Below are 21,513 nucleotides of genomic sequence, written 5' to 3' on the forward strand. Positions count from 1 at the left end.
GTGCTTCTATGACTATCGCTACCGCTTAGTGATAAAAGTAAAGCATTACATCGCGATTGCATTGCATACAATAAAACGACAACCATAAGGCTCCTGCCAGTTGCCGATAACTCGGTTACAAAACATGATCATCTCATACAATAAAATCCAGCATCATGTCTTGACCATATCACATCACAACATGCCCTGCAAAAACAAGTTAGACGTCCTCTACTTTGTTGTTGCAAGTTTTACGTGGCTGCTACGGGCTTAAGCAAGAACCAATCTTACCTACGCATCAAAACCACAACGATAGTTTGTCAATTTGACTCCGTTTTAACCTTCGCAAGGACCGGGCGTAGCCATACTCGGTTCAACTAAAGTTGGAGAGACAGTCGCCCGCAAGCCACCTATGTGCAAAGCACGTCGGGGGAACCGGTCTCGCGTAAGCGTACGCGTAATGTTGGTCCGGGTCGTCTCGTCCAACAATGCCGCCGAACCAAAGTATGACATGCTGGTAGGCAGTATGACTTATATCGCCCACAACTCACTTGTGTTCTACTCGTGCATATAACATCAACATAAATAACCTAGGCTCGGATACCACTGTTGGGTTTCATAGTAATTTCAAAAAATTTCCTACGCACACGCAAGATCATGTGATGCATAGCAACGAGAGGGGAGAGTGTTGTCTACGTACCCACGCAGACCGACTACGGAAGCGTTGACACAACGTAGAGGAAGTAGTCGTACGTCTTCACGATCCAACCGATCAAGCACCGAAACTACGGCACCTCCGAGTTCGAGCACACGTTCAGCTCGATGACGATCCCCGGACTCCGATCCAGCAAAGTGTCGGGGAAGAGTTCCGTCAGCACGACGGCGTGGTGACGATCTTGATGTACTACAGCAGCAGGGCTTCGCCTAAACTCCGCTACAGTATTATTGAGGACTATGGTGGCAGGGGGCACCGCACACGGCTAAGGAATAGATCACGTGTATCAACTTTTGTGTTTCTGGGGCGCCCCTGCCTCCGTATATAAAGGACTAGAGGGGGGGAGGCTGGCTGGCCAAGGGTGGCGCGCCAGGAGAGTCCTACTCCCTCTAGGAGTAGGATTCCCCCCCCCCAATCCTAGTTGGAATAGGACTCCTTGAGGGGGGAAAGAGAGAGAGGGGGGCCGGCCACCTCTCCTAGTCCTAATAGGACTAGGGGAGGGGGGAGGCACGCGGCCACCTTGGGCTGCTCCTGTCTCCTTTCCACTAAAGCCCACTAAGGCCCATATAGCTCCCGGGGGGTTCCGGTAACCTCCCGGTACTCCGGTAAAATCCCGATTTCACCCGGAACACTTCCGATATCCAAACATAGGCTTCCAATATATCAATCTTTATGTCTCGACCATTTCGAGACTCCTCGTCATGTCCGTGATCACATCCGGGACTCCGAACAACCTTCGGTATATCAAAATGCATAAACTCATAATATAACTGTCATCGTAACCTTAAGCGTGCGGACCCTACGGGTTCGAGAACAATGTAGACATGACCGAGACACGTCTCCGGTCAATAACCAATAGCGGGACCTGGATGCCCATATTGGCTCCTACATATTCTACGAAGATCTTTATCGGTCAGACCGCATAACAACATACGTTGTTCCCTTTGTCATCGGTATGTTACTTGCCCGAGATTCGATCGTCGGTATTCCAATACCTAGTTCAATCTTGTTACCGGCAAGTCTCTTTACTCGTTCTGTGATACATCATCCCGCAAGTAACTCATTTAGTTGTAATGCTTGCAGGGCTTAAGTGATGTGCATTACCGAGAGGGCCCAGAGATACCTCTCCGACAATCGGAGTGACAAAACCTAATCTCGAAATACGCCAACCCAACATGTACCTTTGGAGACACCTGTAGTACTCCTTTATAATCACCCAGTTACGTTGTGACGTTTGGTAGTACCCAAAGTGTTCCTCCGGTAAACGGGAGTTGTATAATCTCATAGTTATAGGAACATGTATAAGTCATGAAGAAAGCAATAGCAACATACTAAACGATCGGGTGCTAAGCTAATGGAATGGGTCATGTCAATCAGATCATTCTCTTAATGATGTGATCCCGTTAATCAAATAACAACTCATTGTTCATGGTTAGGAAACATAACCATCTTTGATTAACGAGCTAGTCAAGTAGAGGCATACTAGTGACACTTTGTTTGTCTATGTATTCACACATGTATTATGTTTCCGGTTAATACAATTCTAGCATGAATAATAAACATTTATCATGATTATAAGGAAATAAATAATAACTTTATTATTGCCTCTCGGGAATATTTCCTTCATATCCAAACCCCGTGATATGATATGCTCTTTCACACATAAACCACCTTATATCTTCCCCAAAACAGCCACCATACCTACCTATTATGGCATTTTCATAGCCATTCCGAGATATATTGCCATGCAACTTTCCATCATTCTGTTCATCATGACACATTCAACATTGTCATATTGCTTAGCATGGTCATGTAGTTGACATAGTATTTGTGGCAAAGCCAGCGTTCATAATTCTTTCATACATGTCACTCTTGGTCCATTGCATATCCTGGTACACCGCCGGAGGCATTCATATAGAGTCATCTTTGTTCTAGTATCGAGTTGTAATCATTGAGTTGTAAATTAATAGAAGTGTGATGATCATCATTTTCTAGAGCATTATCCCAAGTGAGGAATATCTATGAATAAAAAAAGAAAGGCCATAAAAATAAAAAAAAGAGAAAAGGCCCAAAAAAAGAAAAAAGAAAAAAATGAGAGAAAAAGAGAGAAGGGACAATGTTACTATCCTTTGCCACACTTGTGCTTCAAAGTAGCACCATGATCTTCATAGTAGAGAGTCTCTCATGCTATCACTTTCATATAATAGTGGGAATTTTTCATTATAGAACTTGGCTTGTATATTCCAACAATGGGCCTCCTCAAGTGCCCTAGGTCTTCGTGAGCAAGCAAGTTGGACGCACACCCACTAGTTTCTTTTGTTGAGCTTTCATACATTTATAGCTCTAGTGCATCCGTTGCATAGCAATCCCTACTCCTTGCATTAACATCAATCGGTGGGCATCTCCATAGCCCATTGATTAGCCTCGTTGATGTGAGACTTCCTCCTTTTTTGTCTTCTCCACATAACCCCCCTCATTATATTCTATTCCACCTATAGTGCTATGTCCATGGCTCGCGCTCATATATTGCGTGAAAGTTTATAGGTTTAAGACTACTAAAGTATGAAACAATTGCTTGGTTTGTCATCGGGGTTGTGCATGATGATAGCATTCTTGTGTGACGAAAATGAAACATGACTAAACCATATGATTTTGTAGGGATGAACTTTCTTTGGCCATGTTATTTTGAGAAGACATAATTGCTTAGTTAGTATGCTTGAAGTATTATCATTTTTATGTCAATATGAACTTTTGTCTGGAATCTTTCGGATCTGAATATTCATACCACAATTAAGAAGAATTACATTAAAATTATGCCAAGTAGCACTCCGCATCAAAAATTCTATTTTTTATCATTTACCTACTCGAGAACGAGCAGGAATTAAGCTTGGGGATGCTTGATACGTCTCCAATGTATCTATAATTTTTCATTGCTCCATGCTATATTATCTACTGTTTTGGACATTATTGGGCTTTATTATCCACTTTAATATTATTTTTGGGACTAACCTATTAACCGGAGGCCCAGCCCAGAATTGTTGTTTTTTGCCTGTTTTAGGGTTTCGAAGAAAAGGAATATCAAACGGAGTCCAAACGGAATGAAACCTTCGGGAACGTGATTTTCTCATCGAATACAACTCAGGAGACTTGGACCCTACGTCAGAACACGTAACAGGAGGTCACGAGGTAGGGGGGCGCGCCTACCCCCCCCCCCCAGGCGCGCCCTCCACCCTCGTGGGCCCCCCTGTTGCTCCACCGACGTACTTCTTCCTCCTATATATACCCACGTACATGAAGGAAATATGCCCTAGAGGCAATAATAAAGTTATTATTTATTTCCTTATATCATGATAAATGTTTATTATTCATGCTAGAATTGTATTAACCGGAAACATAATACATGTGTGAATACATAGACAAACAGAGTGTCACTAGTATGCCTCTACTTGACTAGCTCGTTGATCAAAGATGGTTATGTTTCCTAACCATAGACATGAGTTGTCATTTGATTAATGGGATCACATCATTAGGAGAATGATGTGATTGACTTGACCCATTCTGCTAGCTTAGCACTTGATCGTTTAGTTTGTTGCTATTGCTTTCTTCATGACTTATACATGTTCCTATGACTATGAGATTATGCAATTCCCGTTTACCGGAGGAACACTTTGTGTGCCACCAAACGTCACAACGTAACTGGGTGATTATAAAGGTGCTCTACAGGTGTCTCCAAAGGTACTTGTTGGGTTGGCTTATTTCGAGATTAGGATTTGTCACTCCGATTGTCGGAGAGGTATCTCTGGGCCCACTCAGTAATGCACATCACTATAAGCCTTGCAAGCATTGCAACTAATGAGTTAGTTGCGGGATGATGTATTACGGAACGAGTAAAGAGACTTGCCGGTAACGAGATTGAACTAGGTATTGAGATACAGACGATCTAATCTCGGGCAAATAACATACCGATGACAAAGGGAGCAACGTATGTTGTTATGCGGTCTGACCGATAAAGATCTTCGTAGAATATGTAGGAGCCAATATGGGCATCCAGGTCCCGCTATTGGTTATTTACCAGAGAGGTGTCTCGGTCATGTCTACATAGTTCTTGAACCCATAGGGTCCGCATGCATAACGTTCGTTGATGATATAGTACTATATGAGTTATGTATGTTGATGACCGAATGTTGTTCGGAGTCTTGGATGAGATCACGGACATGACGAGGAACTCCGGAATGGTCCGGAGATAAAGTTTGATATATGGGATAATAGTGTTTGGTCACCGGAAGGGTTCCGGAAATCACCGGAAGGGGTTCCGGATGTTTCCCGAAATGTTTGGGTACGAGAACACTTTATTTGGGCCAAAGGGGAAAGCCCACAAGGTTTTTGGAAAGCGCAAAAGGAAGTTTTGCAGAGTCCAGGGGCCAGACGCCAGGGTCCCTAGCGTCTGGGACCAGACGATGGGAACCCTGGCGTCTGGCCCTGGTGTCCGAGAAGGACTCTTTCCTTTCAGGAAAAACCGACTTTGAGGAGGCTTTTGCTCCAAGTTTCGACCCCAGGGCTCAACATATAAATAGAGGGGCAGGGCTAGCACCCAAGACACATCAAGAAACACCAAGCCGTGTGCCGGCAATCCCGTCCCCTCTAGTTTATCCTCCGTCATAGTTTTCGTAGTGCTTAGGCGAAGCCCTACGAAGATTGTTCTTCACCAACACCGTCACCATGCCGTCGTGCTGTCGGAACTCATCTACTACTTCGCCCCTCTTGCTGGATCGAGAAGGCGAGGATGTCACCGAGCCGAACGTGTGCAGAACTCGGAGGTGCCGTGCTTTCGGTACTTGGATCGGTCGGATCGTGAAGACGTACGACTACATCAACCGCGTTGATATAACGCTTCCGTGAACGCTCTACGAGGGTACGTAGACAACACTCTCCCCTCTCGTTGCTATGCATCACCATGATCTTGCATGTGCGTAGGAAATTTTTGAAATTACTATGTTCCCCAACAGTGGCATCCGAGCCTATTTTATGCGTAGATGTCATATGCATGAGTAGAACACAAGTGAGTTGTGGGCGATATAAGTCATACTGCTTACCAGCATGTCATACTTTGGTTCGGCAGTATTGTTGGATGAAGCGGCCCGGACCGACATTACGCGTACGCTTACGCGAGACTGGTTTTACCACCGTGCTATGCACACAGATGACTAGCGGGTGTCAGTTTCTCCAGTTTTAGTTGAACCAAGTGTGGCTACGCCCGGTCCTTGCGAAGGTTAAAACAGCACCAACTTGACAAACTATCGTTGTGGTTTTGATGCGTAGGTAAGAACGGTTCTTGCTAAGCCCAGTAGCAGCCACGTAAAACTTGCAACAACAAAGTAGAGGACGTCTAACTTGTTTTTGCAGGGCATGTTGTGATGTGATATGGTCAAGACATGATGCTAAATTTTATTGTATGAGATGATCATGTTTTGTAACCGAGTTATTGGCAACTGGCAGGAGCCATATGGTTGTCGCTTTATTGTATGCAATGCAATCGCCCTGTAATGCTTTACTTTATCACTAAGCGGTAGCGACAGTCGTGGAAGCATAAGATTGGCGAGACGACAACGATGCTACGATGGAGATCAAGGTGCCGCGCCAGTGACGATGGTGATCATGAAGGTGCTTCGGAGATGAAGATCACAAGCACAAGATGATGATGGCCATATCATATCACTTATATTGATTGCATGTGATGTTTATCTTTTATGCATCTTATCTTGCTTTGATTGACGGTAGCATTATAAGATGATCTCTCACTAAATTTCAAGATAAAAGTGTTCTCCCTGAGTATGCACCGTTGCCAAAGTTCGTCATGCCCAGACACCACGTGATGATCGGGTGTGATAAGCTGTACGTCCATCTACAACGGGTGCAAGCCAGTTTTGCACACGCAGAATACTCAGGTTAAACTTGACGAGCCTAGCATATGCAGATATGGCCTCGGAACACTGAGACCGAAAGGTCGAGCGTGAATCATATAGTAGATATGATCAACATAGTGATGTTCACCATTGAAAACTACTCCATTTCACGTGATGATCGGTTATGGTTTAGTTGATTTGGATCACGTGATCACTTAGAAGATTAGAGGGATGTCTTTCTAAGTGGGAGTTCTTAAGTAATATGATTAATTGAACTTTAATTTATCATGAACTTCGTCCTGATAGTATTTGCATATCTATGTTGTAGATCAATAGCTCGCGTTATTGCTTCCCTATGTTTTATATGTGTTCCTAGAGAAAACTAAGTTGAAAGATGATAGTAGCAATGATGCGGACTGGGTCCGTGATCTGAGGTTTATCCTCATTGCTGCATAGAAGAATTATGTCCTTGATGCACCGCTAGGTGACTGACCTATTGCAGGAGCAGATGCAGACGTTATGAACGTTTGGCTAGCTCAATATGATGACTACTTGATAGTTTAGTGCACCATGCTTAACAACTTAGAATCGGGATTTCAAAGACGTTTTGAACGTCATGGACCATATGAGATGGTCCAGGAGTTGAAATTAATATTTCAAGCAAATACCCGAGTTGAGAGATATGAAGTCTCCAACAAGTTCTATAGCTAAAAGATGGAGGAGAATAGCTCAAGCAGTAAGCATGTGCTCAGATTGTCTGGGGTACTACAATCGCTTGAATCAAGTGGGAGTTAATCTTCCAGATAAAATAGTGATTGACAGAATTCTCTAGTCACCATCACCAAGTTAGTAGAACTTAGTGATGAACTATAATATGCAAGGGATGACGAAAACAATTCCGAAGCTCTTCGCGATGCAAAAATCGGCGAAGGTAGAAATCAAGAAAAACATCAAGTGTTGATGGTTGACAAGACCACTAGTTTCAAGAGAAAGGGCAAAGGGAAGAAGGGGAACTTCGAGAAGAACGGCAAACAAGTTGCCGCTCAAGTGAAGAAACCCAAGTTTGGACCTAAGCTTGAGACTAAGTGCTTCTACTGCAAAGGGACTGGTCACTAGAAGTGGAACTACCCCAAGTATTTGGTGGATAAGAAGGATGGCAAAGTGAACAAAGCTATATTTGATATACATGTTATTGATGTGTACTTTACTAGTGTTTATAGCAACCCCTCGGTATTTGATACTGGTTCAGTTGCTAAGAGTAGTAACTCGAAATGGGAGTTGCAAAATAAACAGAGACTAGTTAAGGGTGAAGTGACGATGTGTGTTGGAAGTGGTTCCAAGATTGATATGATCATCATCGTACACTCCCTATACTTTCGGGATTAGTGTTGAACCTAAATAAATGTTATTTGGTGTTTGCGTTGAGCATAAATATGATTGGATCATGTTTATTGCAATACGGTTATTCATGTAAGTTAGAGAATAATTGCTGTTCTGTTTACATGAATAAAACCTTCTATGGTCATACACCCAATGAAAATGGTTTGTTGGATCTCGATCATGGTGATACACATTTTCATAATATTGAAGCCAAAAGATGCAAAGTTAATAATGATAGTGCAACTTATTTGTGGCACTGCCGTTTAGGTCATATTGGTGTAAAGCGCATGAAGAAAATCCATGCTGATGGGCTTTTGGAATCACTTGATTATGAATCAGTTGATGCCTGCGAACCATGCCTCATGGGCAAGATGACTAAGACTCCATTATCCGGAACAATGGAGCGAGCAACTGACTTATTGGAAATAATACATACTGATGTATGTGGTCCGGTGAGTGTTAATTAAAGGCTCACGACAAGTATCATTATTTTCTGACCTTCACAGATGATTTGAGCAGATATGGGTATATCTACTTAATGAAACACAAGTCTGAAACATTTGAAAAGTTCAAAGAATTTTAGAGTGAAGTGGAGAATCATCGTAACAAGAAAATAAAAGTTTCTGCGATATGATCGCAGAGGTAAAATATTTGAGTTAAGAGTTTGGCCTTCAGTTAAAACAATGTGAAATAGTTTCACTACTCACGCCACGTGGAACACCACAGTGTAATGGTGTGTCCGAACGTCATAACCGTACTTTATTAGATACGGTGCGATCTATGATGTCTCTTACCGATTTACCACTATCATTTTGGGGTTATGCATTAGAGACAGCTACATTCACGTTAAATAGGGCACCATCTAAATCCGTTGAGACGACACCGTATGAACTATGGTTTGGCAAGAAACCTAAGCTGTCGTTTCTTAAAGTTTGAGGTTGCAATGCTTATGTGAAAAAGTTTCAACCTGATAAGCTCAAACCCAAATTGGAGAAGTTCATCTTCATAGGATACCCAAAAGAAAATGTTGGGTACACCTTCTATCACAGATCCGAAGGCAATTTATTCATTGCTGAGAATGGATCCTTTCTAGAGAAGGAGTTTCTCTCGAAAGAAGTGAGTGGGAGGAAAGTAGAACTTGATGAGGTAACTGTACCTGCTCCCTTATTGGAAAGTAGTTCATCATAGAAATCTGTTCCTATGACTACTACACCAATTAGTGAGGAAGCTAATGATGATGATCATGTAACTTCAGATCAAGTTACTACCGAACCTCGTAGGTAAACCAGAGTGAGATCCGCACCAGAGTGGTACGGTAATCCTGTTCTGGAGGTCATGATACTTGACCATGACGAGCCTACGAACTACGAGGAAGCGATGATGAGCCCAGATTCCGCGAAATGGCTTGAGGCCATGAAATCTGAGATGAGATCCATGTATAAGAACAAAGTATGGACTTTGATTGACTTGCCCAATGATCGGTGAGCCATTGAGATTAAAATGGATCTTCAAGAGGAAGACGGACGCTGATAGTAGTGTTACTATCTACAAAGCTAGAATTGTCGCAAAAGATTTTCGACAAGTTCAAGGTATTGACTACGATGAGAGTTTCTCACTCGTATCTATGCTTAAGTCTGTCCGAATCTTGTTAGCAATTGCCGCATTTTATGAAATCTGGCAAATGGATAAACAAAACTGCATTCCTTAATGGATTTATTAAAGAAGAGTTGCATATGATGCAACCAGAAGGTTTTGTCAATCCTAAAGGTGCTAACAAAATATGCAAGCTCCAGCGATCCATCTATGGACTGGTGCAAGCATCTCGGAGTTGGAATATACGCTTTGATAAGTTGATCAAAGCATATAGTTTTATACAGACTTACAGTGAAGCCTGTATTTACAAGAAAGTGAGTGGGAGCACTACATCATTTCTGATAAGTATATGTGATTGACATATTGTTGATCAGAGATAATGTAGAATTATTCGGCAAAGCATAAAGGAGTGTTTGAAAGTAGTTTTTCAAAGAAAGACCTCGGTGAAGCTGCTTACATATTGAGCATCAAGATCTATAGAGATAGATCAAGACGCTTGATAAGTTTTTCAATGAGTACATACCTTGACAAGATTTTGAAGTAGTTCAAAATGGAACAGTCAAAGAAAGAGTTCTTGCCTGTGTTACAAGGTGTGAAACTGAGTAAGACTCAAAGCCCGACCACGGCAGAAGATAGAAATAGAATGGAAGTCATTCCCTATGCCTTGGCCATAGGTTCTATAAATTATGCCATGCTGTGTACCAGATCTATTGTATACCCTACACTGTTTTTGGCAAGGGGTACAATAGTGATCTAGGAGTAGATCACTGGACAACGGTCAAAATTATCCTTAGTGGAATAAGGATATGTTTCTCGATTATGGAGGTGACAAAAAGGTTCGTCGTAAAGGGTTACGTCGATGCAAATTTTGACACTGATCCAGATGGCTCTAAATCTCAATCTAGATACATATTGAAAGTGGGAGCAATTAGCTAGAGTAGCTCCATGCAGAGCATTGTTGACATACAAATTTGCAAAATACTTATGGATCTGAATGTTGCAGACCCATTGACTAAACTTCTCTCGCAAGCAAAACATGATCACACCTTAGTACTCTTTGGGTGTTAATCACATAGCGATGTGAACTAGATTATTGACTCTAGTAAACCCTTTGGGTGTTGGTCACATGTCGATGTGAACTATGGGTGTTAATCACATGGTGATGTGAACTATTAGTGTTAAATCACATGGCGATGTGATCTAGATTATTGACTCTAGTGCAAGTGGGAGACCGAAGGAAATATGCCCTAGAGGCAATAATAAAGTTATTATTTATTTCCTTATTTCATGATAAAAGTTTATTATTCATGCTAGAATTGTATTAACCGGAAACATAATACATGTGTGAATACATAGACAAACAGAGTGTCACTAGTATGCCTCTACTTGACTAGCTCGTTGATCAAAGATGGTTATGTTTCCTAACCATAGACATGAGTTGTCATTTGATTAACGGGATCACATCATTAGGAGAATGATGTGATTGACTTGACCCATTCTGTTAGCTTAGCACTTGATCGTTTAGTTTGTTGCTATTGCTTTCTTCATGACTTATACATGTTCCTATGACTATGAGATTATGCAACTCCTGTTTATCGGAGAAACACTTTGTGTGCCACCAAACGTCACAACGTAACTGGGTGATTATAAAGGTGTTCTACAGGTGTCTCCGAAGGTACTTGTTGGGTTGGCGTATTTCGAGATTAGGATTTGTCACTCCGATTGTCGGAGAGGTATCTCTGGGCCCACTCGGTAATGCACATCACTATAAGCCTTGCAAGCATTGCAACTAATGAGTTAGTTGCGGGATGATGTATTACAGAACGAGTAAAGAGACTTGCTGGTAACGAGATTGAACTAGGTATTGAGATACCGACGATCAAATCTCGGGCAAGTAACATACCGATGACAAAGGGAACAACGTATGTTGTTATGCGGTCTGACCGATAAAGATCTTCGTAGAATATGTAGGAGCCACTATGGGCATCCAGGTCCCTCTATTGGTTATTGACCAGAGAGGTGTCTCGGTCATGTCTACATAGTTCTCGAACCCGTAGGGTCCGCACGCTTAACGTTCGTTGACGATATAGTACTATATGAGTTATGTATGTTGATGACCGAATGTTGTTCGGAGTCTGGGATGAGATCACGGACATGACGAGGAACTCCGAAATGGTCCGGAGATAAAGCTTGATATATGGGATAATAATGTTTGGTCACCGGAAGGGTTCTGGAAATCACCGGAAGGGGTTCTGGATGTTTCCCGAAATGTTTGGGTACGAGAACACTTTATTTGGGCCAAAGGGGAAAGCCCACAAGGTTTTTGGAAAGCGCAAAAGGAAGTTTTGCGGAGTCCAGGGGCCAGACGCCAGGGTCCCTGGCGTCTGGGTCCAGACGCCGGGAACCCTGGCGTCTGGCCCTGGAGTCCGAGAAGGACTCTTGCCTTTCAGGCAAAACCGACTTTGAGGAGGCTTTTGCTCCAAGTTTTGACCCCAGGGCTCAACATATAAATAGAGGGGCAGGGCTAGCACCCAAGACACATCAAGAAACACCAAGCCGTGTGCCGGCAACCCCGTCCCCTCTAGTTTATCCTCCGTCATAGTTTTCGTAGTGCTTAGGCGAAGCCCTACGGAGATTGTTCTTCACCAACACCGTCACCATGCCGTCGTGCTGCCGGAACTCATCTACTACTTCGCCCCTCTTGCTGGATCGAGAAGGCGAGGACGTCACCGAGCCGAACATGTGCAGAACTCGGAGGTGCCGTGCTTTCGGTACTTGGATCGGTCGGATCGTGAAGATGTACGACTACATCAACCGCGTTGATATAACGCTTCCGCGAACGGTCTACGAGGGTACGTAGACAACACTCTCCCCTCTCGTTGCTATGCATCACCATGATCTTGCGTGTGCGTAGGAAATTTTTGAAATTACTACGTTCCCCAACAGTACCCCCAAACGATCAGAAACGGGGCCAAAACCCTAATTCCACCGCCGTAACTTTCTGTATCCACGAGATCCCATCTTGGGGCCTGTTCCGAAGCTTCGCCGGAGGGGCATCGATCACGGAGGGCTTCTACATCAACACCATAGCCCCTCCGATGAAGTGTGAGTAGTTTACCTCAGACCTACGGGTCCATAGTTAGTAGCTAGATGGCTTCTTCTCTCTTTTTGGATCTCAATACAATGTCCCCCCTCTGTTGTGGAGATCTATTCGATGTAATCGTCTTTTTGCGGTGTGTTTGTTGAGACCAATGAATTGTGGGTTTATGACCAAGTCTATCTATGAATAATATTTGAATCTTCTCTGAATTCTTTTATGTATGATTGGTTATCTTTGCAAGTCTCTTCGAATTATCAGTTTGGTTTGGCCTACTAGATTGATCTTTCTTGCAATGGGAGAAGTGCTTAGCTTTGGGTTCAATCTTGCGGTGTCCTTTCCCGGTGACAGTAAGGGCAGCAGGGCATATATTGTATTGTTGCCATCGAGGATAACAAGATGGGGTTTTCTTCATATTGCATGAGTCTATCCCTCTACATCATGTCATCTTGCTTAAGGCGTTACTCTGTTTTTAACTTAATATTTTAGATGCATACTGGATAGCGGTCGATGAGTGGAGTAATAGTAGTAGATGCAGGCAGGAGTCGGTCTACTTGTATCGGAAGTGATGCCTATATATACATGATCATACCTAGATATTCTCATAACTATGCTCAATTCTGTCAATTGCTCAACAGTAATTTGTTCACCCACTGTAGAATACTTATGCTCTCGAGAGAAGCCACTAGTGAAACCTATGGCCCCCGGGTCTATCTTTATCATATAATCTCTCCTACTACTTAGTTATTTACTTTGCTATTTACTTTGTCTTTATTTTACTTTGCATCTTTATCATAAAAATATCAAAAATATTATCTTATCATATCTATCAGATCTCACTCTCGTAAGTGGCCCTATAGGGATTGACAACCCCTATTTGCGTTGGTTGCGAGGATTTATTTGTTTTGTGCAGGTGCGAGGGACTCGCGCGTAGCCTCCTACTGGATTGATACCTTGGTTCTCAAAAACTGAGGGAAATACTTATGCTACTTTGCTGCATCATCCCTTCCTTTTCGGGGAAAACCAACGCAGTGCTAAAAGAGGTAGCACACCTTTTGAAGGATATTCAGGTATGACAACGAGAAACAATTCATTTACACGTTGTCATAGAGAAAAAATATTTATACATGCAAAGTTGCCCAGATAATAGAAGGAAATAAATTGATATTGCAAGATGCACCTTGTGGTTGCTATTCCTAAATTAGAATGCTACAATTGTTACATAGTTGGCCACAAAAGGGGAGAAGAATATTATGGTACATCAAAACATTCTTTCTAGTGGCTATACTCCTAAAATGCAACATAGTAGGGTCAACACGTTTGTTAATAATCCCTTGTGAGAAATAACAACATCAAGCCTTCCAAGCATAGTGTAAGAAACCAAACTAGTAATCGAACCGGCAAGGCTAGCGTTTTAGGTTTTTACCGGTCGAATTGCTGGTTCACTTGTTCGATTGTCAGTTTTAAAGTAATAAATTAATACATATTTTACCAATAAATACACCATTCAATAGATAAAAAATGTGCAATCACGTGACAGTGTAACCAGTAACTACATGTTAATATCTAATTCCTATACATGATAAAAAATGTAGTTGCTGGCTCGTGGTGTCGGAGCGGCAAGGGAGAGGCGGGGGCGCCGTGTTGCGTTGCCGAGCAAAGGTGGTTGCGTAGGGGGCGACGGCTCCCAATGGGTTTGTCTCTATGGACGGAATCGAGAAAGAAAGCTCCCAATCAGCCGAAACCCTACCAAAATGGATTTTTTTCCTTAACTGACGCTGCCCTTAGCTAGCTTGTATGCAAAAAAGAGAGTCAATCGAGAGGCTTTTCTGGAATCTACATCGAACCGTCTTGTTTTATGTGAACCGCCCGGTTCATCAGTTTTTCCTAAAAAAACAACCGGTTCGACAATTTTTTCTCGTTCAATTGCTCAAATGGTCTATCGGGCTTAAAAGAAGTCCGGTTTTAAAACCTATGCCTCTAAGATTACTTTTTGGGTGAAAAGCGTGCTATGTTAGACATTCACAATGAAATAACTTTCATCAGACATTCATAGTATCGACATCTAAAAAACGACACTACTTGATGTTGACATCGGGCACTGTCCAGTATCAAGATTGACATAAATCTATCAAATGCAAACAGAAAATTATATAATCCTCACAAAAAAACCACTTAAGCACGTTATTTCCATGGACCGAACAACACGCCCATCGTTTTTTAGACGCCATGCCTTGTCTCGGAGATCAAACCGACCACGCGCTACTTTGTTCTGATAAAATTCAAGTTGCTTATCCCATATGCAACATGGTTTTCAAGGCTTCATTTTTTCAAGTACTCCATGACACATCAATAAACTCGCCAAGCGAGGCTATAAAAACCCAACGGAATGAGCACTTTATTTCATTATTACCAACACTCATGCGCTATACGTGGTATACTATACGTTGACTACGTCATTTTCAAGGAGCACGAGTGACTCGAAATTAACTCGAAAGTCAAAGTTGCAAAGCCAAAAACTAGTCGTATACTAGTACATACATCATGCCATTGACTATGTCCGACACCGTACATAGGACCATAGTTTGACTTTTGAAGGAGCACGATCAGGCTCCGGATCAATTTGAAAGTCAAATTTGCGAAGCCGGATACTAGTACTACTGCTACTTGTATAAACAAACGCACACATGGCATTGACCCTGTCTGCCGTTGTACAAGTATACTACCCCGCCCTGATTATTAGTCCCACTCGTATTTTGGGTCATACTTTGATCTTGACTGTAACTAATAAAATATAAGCTGTAAGTAACAAAAAAAATATCATTGGAAATTACGTTCAAATACGAATCTAACAATATAAGTTTTTGTGTTATGCATTAGCATTTTACTAGCTAAGTGCATGATTGAACTTGAACCTAAAAATACTACGGGACTAATGAATCCGAACGGAGGAGAGATACTCTGGAGCACCGGCGTCGGCGCCGTGCAACGGAGAAAAGATCAGCCGCCGGGAGTGGGGGACTCGCGACACGATTCCCACAAACCCTAGGGGCCCAAACGCGAAACGGGCCCGGAACACAGCAAAGATAAAGGAAAAAAGGAGCCACCGAATTCCGGGAGGAATCGGCGAGGACACTTCCCCCAGCGCCTTTCTCTCTCTCTCGCTCTCTCTCCACACCATCGTCGTCTCTTTCCCCTCCTCCTTCCCCTCTCTATTCCCCTGCTCCCTTCACCACCACCACTCCCCACCCACTTCCCACCCATCCCCTCCCCCGCAGTCCCGCCTCCCCCACGCAGCGCCACTCCCCAGGCGGAAAAAAATCCCTCGGATTCCCGCCTCGGACCACGCGGCCCGCCCCGATCGCCGGCGAGCTCCCCGACCCCCGGCGTTTCTCAGGTGAGGCGAGGCGAGGTGGCCCGGAGGCGAGATCCCCCGCCGGGAACGGGACGAGGGGATCCGGCTCGGCTCGCCCGCGGCGGGCGGGCGGTTGTTTCGCTAGGGTTTCTGACTGGAATGCGGTTTCCGTTTCAGGATTCGGAGGTTTGGCCCCCGGAGGAGGAGCGGAGGATCCGGCGCCCATGTCGGGCCACCTCGATCGCCTCGCGCGCCCAGGTGAGCTCGCCCCCGTTAACTTCTTACTCCTGGATTTATCGCGGCGCTGGTTCGATTGCCGCCCGCATTGGGTTGCCTCGCCGTGCCCGCGAGGCTACCGTGATCCGCGGCGTGAGCTCTGTCCCTTCCTTGGAGGATTGGACTAGCCGCGCCGCCCAGGCGGCTGGCTGCGGGTTCCCCGGGTTCCGACTTAGAATAGTTGTTTTTTCGCCGCCGTCTCGTGTTTGGAGCCGTATGTACGCGCCGGGTCGTAGGATGGGTTTGGCGGCTGCGAGGTGGTGACCTGTTCAATACCTCGTCCATTTGGCCTCATCGCAGGTGCTGCTGCCTGCTGTGGTCATTGTTGGCTGCAGGCGTAGTTCCCTATGCCAGGAACATCCAGGCTAGGTTGGATTTTTGTGGGCGCTTTAAACTTCTTACCACATCCTTGTGTAACTTTCGCCTCGAGGCAAGTAGCTTGTTAGGCTAGAAGGGATGGAATCCTTCTGCTATGAGGAGAAGGTGCCCTGACCTGTCACCTAATTCGTGACCAATAATCTGGTAGACAAGAACACCAGAAAATTTAATGCATAAAGCGCATGCCAATGTAGTTTGGTTTCATTTGGTGGAGGACCGGACTTAGACCTTGTAATCAAGAGCACATGTATCTATCCTGTGGGGTTGGACCTTTTCGCTAACATCGTCTCAAAATATCACACCATCAAGTTATTAAGGAGATGGCTAATGATTCCGTTCATTTGATGCTATTATCATTGTTTCTGAAACTTAGCAAGAAGTTGAGCTGCCGGTGTTTATGCTAATTGTAGCTGTTATCATCTGTCCACGTAACGTTATAAACATTGAATTATCTTGTTTGAACCTTAGCTTGTAAGCTGGGTTCATTGTTCAGAACAAAGATATTGCCAAAGCTTATGTTGTTCAAAATTTGTCATGACATTGATCTTTGTTTACTAATTCTAATGCTAGGGTGGGCTTAGAACATTTGATAAACCCAATGTCACAAACCTATGCTCATAAGTATGATGAGTAGTATAATTTAATGTGGCTACTTTCTGCCAAGCAGTCATTGTTGCATCAAAGTAAATTAGTGCTGCAATTTGGAGAACTTGGCATGACCGGTGGCTTATTTACCTTTTTGATGTCTCAGTCTCAGGTTTTGAAGGTTGTTCAAGTCACGATGACAGGAGATCATATGAGGAGATCAGATTTTGAAATCTCTGAAGATGAAAAGAAGACAAGAATGGGCTCTTTGAAGAAGAAAGCTATAGATGCATCGAGTAAGCTTAGGCATTCCTTAAAGAAAAAGAACAGGAGGAAGAGTGGCAGTCGGGTTCTCTCTGTGTCTATTGAAGATGTGCGTGATCTAGGGGAACTGGAAGAGGTAGAAGCATTTAGACAGGCGCTAATTTTGGACGAATTGTTGCCTTCAAGGCATGATGACTATCATATGCTGCTGAGGTATAATCCTGTTTATCATGGCACCCCTGTTACATGAGCTTGTCATGTTTCTTCTTTGTTTGCTATATTATCTCACACTGGTGTCTATAAGCTAATTTAAAATGTTTTGTGTTTAGATTCTTAAAGGCAAGGAAATTTGACATTGAGAAAGCAAAGCAAATGTGGACTGACATGCTTCAATGGAGGAAGGAATATGGTACTGATACAATTGTTGAGGTCAGCTAGCTGAAATTAAAGTTCTAATACAGTTCTGTTTTGTTTGACTATAAATAACAGCTGGAGCCACATTTCTCTGTAGGATTTTGATTACACTGAGTTGGACACTGTTCTGGAATACTATCCTCATGGTTATCATGGCGTTGACAAAGAGGGGAGACCTGTTTATATCGAAAGGCTTGGAAAGGTCGACCCTAACAAGCTTATGAATGTGACAACTATGGACAGATATGTAAGGTACCATGTGAAGGAATTTGAGAGGAGCTTCTTGATCAAATTTCCAGCATGCTCTCTTGCGGCTAAAAGACACATCAATTCGAGCACAACAATTCTGGATGTTCAGGGTGTGGTATGTTTCCGAAGACTTAGTCTGCACAACTTGTCCATTTTCTCACAAGCCTGGCAACTAACTAGTTCTAACTCGGTACTTGCTTTGCAGGGTTTGAAAAATTTCAGCAAAACTGCACGCGAATTAATTATGCGACTGCAGAAAGTTGACAACGATAACTACCCTGAGGTCTGGACTTCCACCCTACTCTTGTGATAAGCATAGTTCGGCATTCACATGTTTTATTGTGATTTACTGAGTTAAATATCCACCATTTTCTGTTCTATGTTGCAGACTTTACACCAAATGTTTATAGTCAATGCTGGCCCGGGCTTTCGGATGCTATGGAGCACCGTGAAATCTTTCCTTGACCCAAAAACCACTTCCAAGATACATGTAAGCATTTGCACAGACCACACCTTGCTTTTTTTATGCTGAAGTCACTTGATTTACTAGGTACTATTGTGTTTCGTCAGGTACTTGGGAACAAGTGTCAAAGTAAGCTACTTGAAATAATTGATGCTAGGTAAGTTGCGTTCAGTGTATTGTTCTTGTAATACTTTGACTTGTTTTAATGAATACTCTGTTCTAATTATTTTTCATTTGTGATAATTGATCAGTGAATTGCCAGAATTTCTTGGTGGCACTTGTACCTGTCCCGAATATGGAGGGTGCCTCAAAGCTGAAAAAGGGCCATGGAAGGATGCAAACATACTGAAGGTATGGCCTATTAGGTTCCTGGTAATCATGTATCTATTACTAGTCACTTTCCTTTATTATCTCCCCTTTTAATGTGCTAATTATACGCTGATACCAGAAAGTCCTTAATGGCGAGGCTCAGTGTGCTCGGCAGATTGTAACTGTTTCCAATGGGACGGAAACTATTATTTCTTATCCCAAGTCTAAGTACCAAATGGTATGTCTCACAATCAATTTGTATTGTTCTATGCTTGAGTGATCTATATGCGGGAATATAATTTGTTTTAACATGGAATGCCAGGTACGTGGAAGTGATACATCAACTGCGGAGTCTGGATCTGAAGCGGAAGATGTAACTTCCCCCAAAGCTCTAAGAAGTTACATCTCCCATCCTAAGTTGACCCCAGTTCGTGAAGAGGTCAGTAGTTTAGATTACATTGTGCTATGATGCAGTTGCTTACGAACAAAGAACCAGCCAATTGATCTATCACTCAAATACAATTGTCAATCAGCCTACTCATCAGGGTAGCTGAACTGAAATTTGATGGCACTACTTGTGCTCCAAACCACCAGTATGCGGTGGTTGATCTTAACTATTTGTATAATGACTACATTTCATATAGCAAACAAAAAATTGGAACTGCCTGTCTCCATCAAACAACCTGTTAGGTAGACAAAAAAAGTAGTAGGTTCTAAACAACTAAACCCAATCACTACTCACTTTGTTGCTATCCTAATTTCCTGGCTAGCTGTTTTTAAATTTCCACATGTTAAAAAAAGAATTTACAAGCCCCTTCTCCTTGTTTCTCTGTTACGCATATGGATTGTGTTACACTGGTTTGAACTTGCCTTTTCGCCTTTCAGGTCAAGATGATCAGGGCCACTAGCTTTTCTACCCGTATGCCTGAATATGATGTTCCTGTTGTTGACAAAGCAGTGGATGCAACATGGAAGAGAGAACTGCCTCGGAAGGCGCCTGTCCCGCCCAAAGGTATCTGTTTGTCACTTTATTGCAGGATCTGAAGGCTGTTTTCCGATACTGCCAAAACCTGATATTTTTGCTATTTCTTGAATGTAGACTCTTCTTTGGCTACCACCACAAAGGCATCCAACAGGTCTTTGGATCAGATTATTCCAGCTCTGATGGCTTTTGTGATTGCTATTGTAACGCTGCTTCGGTCAGTTAAAGATGTTGCGACAAAGAGATTGCCAGATAAAAACGAGTCAGACGAACAAAGTTCTGCAGTATATCAAGACTGCATTCCAAAAGAGGAGTTCCGCCCCCCGTCACCAGGTCCTGGGTTTGCTGAATCTGACCTGTTCTCGTTAGTCTTGCAAAGGCTGGCAGAGCTTGAAGCGAAGGTTCATGCGCTTGAAGCAAAACCTTCTGAAATGCCTTGCGAGAAAGAAGAGCTGCTTAATGCCGCTGTCCGCCGCGTGGATGCACTGGAAGCCGAACTCATTGTAACAAAGAAGGTAATTCCATAGCTTGTTGCTCACTGTTTCATTAGAAATCACAACTGGTCATGCAGACATTTGGTTAGTTTAATTAAGAAGTTCACTGGCCAGTCGCTTACCCTGTGTGTTCTCAAAATTCTTCTAGGCCCTGCACGAGGCTCTTATCAGGCAAGAGGAACTACTTGCTTATGTGGACAGGAAGACAATTGCCAAGGCCCAGGTTTGTAATGCATAACGCAATCAGTCTTTTCACTGTTTTTCATCTCGTGATCTGTTTCTCATGTGTCATGTCTACCTTCCTGTTGCAGAAAAAGAAGAAGCCGATGTCTTGCTACTAGGACACAAGGAGAGAGAGAGAGAGAGCCCCCTTTGGTTCCAGTTTTCTTTTCTCTGAGATGCCGGAGATGGCGTTTGAGATGATGTAAACGGTTGATCCGTTCGTTTTCCTGACAAATGTGAAAAGGACAGACATATGGGTTTGTAAATGGACAGAAAATCCTGACATAAATAAAATGTGTTTTTGCGCTGAATCCTGCCCATTTCAGCCTGCCTGCCTTATAAGTACAGGATTGCAGGCAGAATTCTGTTTCTGCAATTTGTTTACTCCAGTTTATCCGTGCCATCACCATCACAAGCCTGACAATACGCAGCTCTAGGCTAGCTGAACTATCTGTAGTTTCATGGGATGCAATTAACCAGGTGAAACAAGACCAAGCATATTGTCCAGCTATTGGCAGATTGTGCCACAATCCTCCTACCCTTGTCCAGCTGCAGGCAGATTGTTGCAAGGCATCACCAATTTTGTGTCATCACGTTTCAGTTACACATCATTCTTCAGAAGCGCAAAACTGAGCAGAGTCTTTATAAAGACAAAACACATACAGTACAATTCTTCTACACACACAAAATATGTTTCGACAAGACGCGATCGGCATAGCTAGGACCTGCTTGCTTGGAGTGCTGCTGCTAATTTCACATGAAACAGTTTGATCTCTGCTCCCAAGATAAAACAAAAATACAAAATCCTGTGGCCTAATGTGGCAGTACCACACACAATTCAGCCTCGGCATTCCA

The 21,513-nt window shown here is 43.2% G+C and overlaps 1 protein-coding gene across 2 annotated transcripts; it reads left to right on the top strand.

Moving 5' to 3' along the window:
- The first annotated feature begins 15,852 nt into the window (after positions 1-15,852).
- On the top strand, positions 15,853-20,969 carry LOC125512332 (phosphatidylinositol/phosphatidylcholine transfer protein SFH8-like). 2 transcript variants are annotated; one of them, XM_048677424.1, is made up of 15 exons: positions 15,853-16,064; positions 16,200-16,280; positions 17,428-17,738; positions 17,855-17,954; positions 18,037-18,303; positions 18,394-18,471; positions 18,577-18,678; positions 18,759-18,808; positions 18,903-19,002; positions 19,100-19,198; positions 19,283-19,399; positions 19,846-19,972; positions 20,060-20,457; positions 20,585-20,659; positions 20,748-20,969. In XM_048677424.1, exons 3-15 carry the CDS (start codon positions 17,458-17,460, stop codon positions 20,775-20,777), a joined length of 1,824 nt encoding a protein of 607 aa, XP_048533381.1. In that variant the 5' UTR covers positions 15,853-16,064; positions 16,200-16,280; positions 17,428-17,457; the 3' UTR covers positions 20,778-20,969. The 2 variants fall into 2 exon arrangements, with proteins under 2 accessions (XP_048533381.1, XP_048533380.1); XM_048677423.1 differs by lacking the exons at positions 15,853-16,064; positions 16,200-16,280 and having other exon boundaries at positions 17,419-17,738.
- Positions 20,970-21,513: the final 544 nt, after the last annotated feature.

The sequence above is a fragment of the Triticum urartu genome, chromosome 6 (genome assembly GCF_003073215.2).
Source record: "Triticum urartu cultivar G1812 chromosome 6, Tu2.1, whole genome shotgun sequence".
Classification (NCBI taxonomy): Eukaryota; Viridiplantae; Streptophyta; class Magnoliopsida; order Poales; family Poaceae; genus Triticum; species Triticum urartu.

Coding starts and splice junctions, on each gene's coding strand:
- LOC125512332 (XM_048677423.1), top strand. CDS start 17,419: ATGTCTCAGTCTCAGGTTTTGAAGGTTGTTCAAGTCACGATGACAGGA. Junction 17,739..17,854: donor GACTATCATATGCTGCTGAG/GTATAATCCTGT, acceptor TTTTGTGTTTAG/ATTCTTAAAGGCAAGGAAAT. Junction 19,199..19,282: donor CCAAGTCTAAGTACCAAATG/GTATGTCTCACA, acceptor ATGGAATGCCAG/GTACGTGGAAGTGATACATC.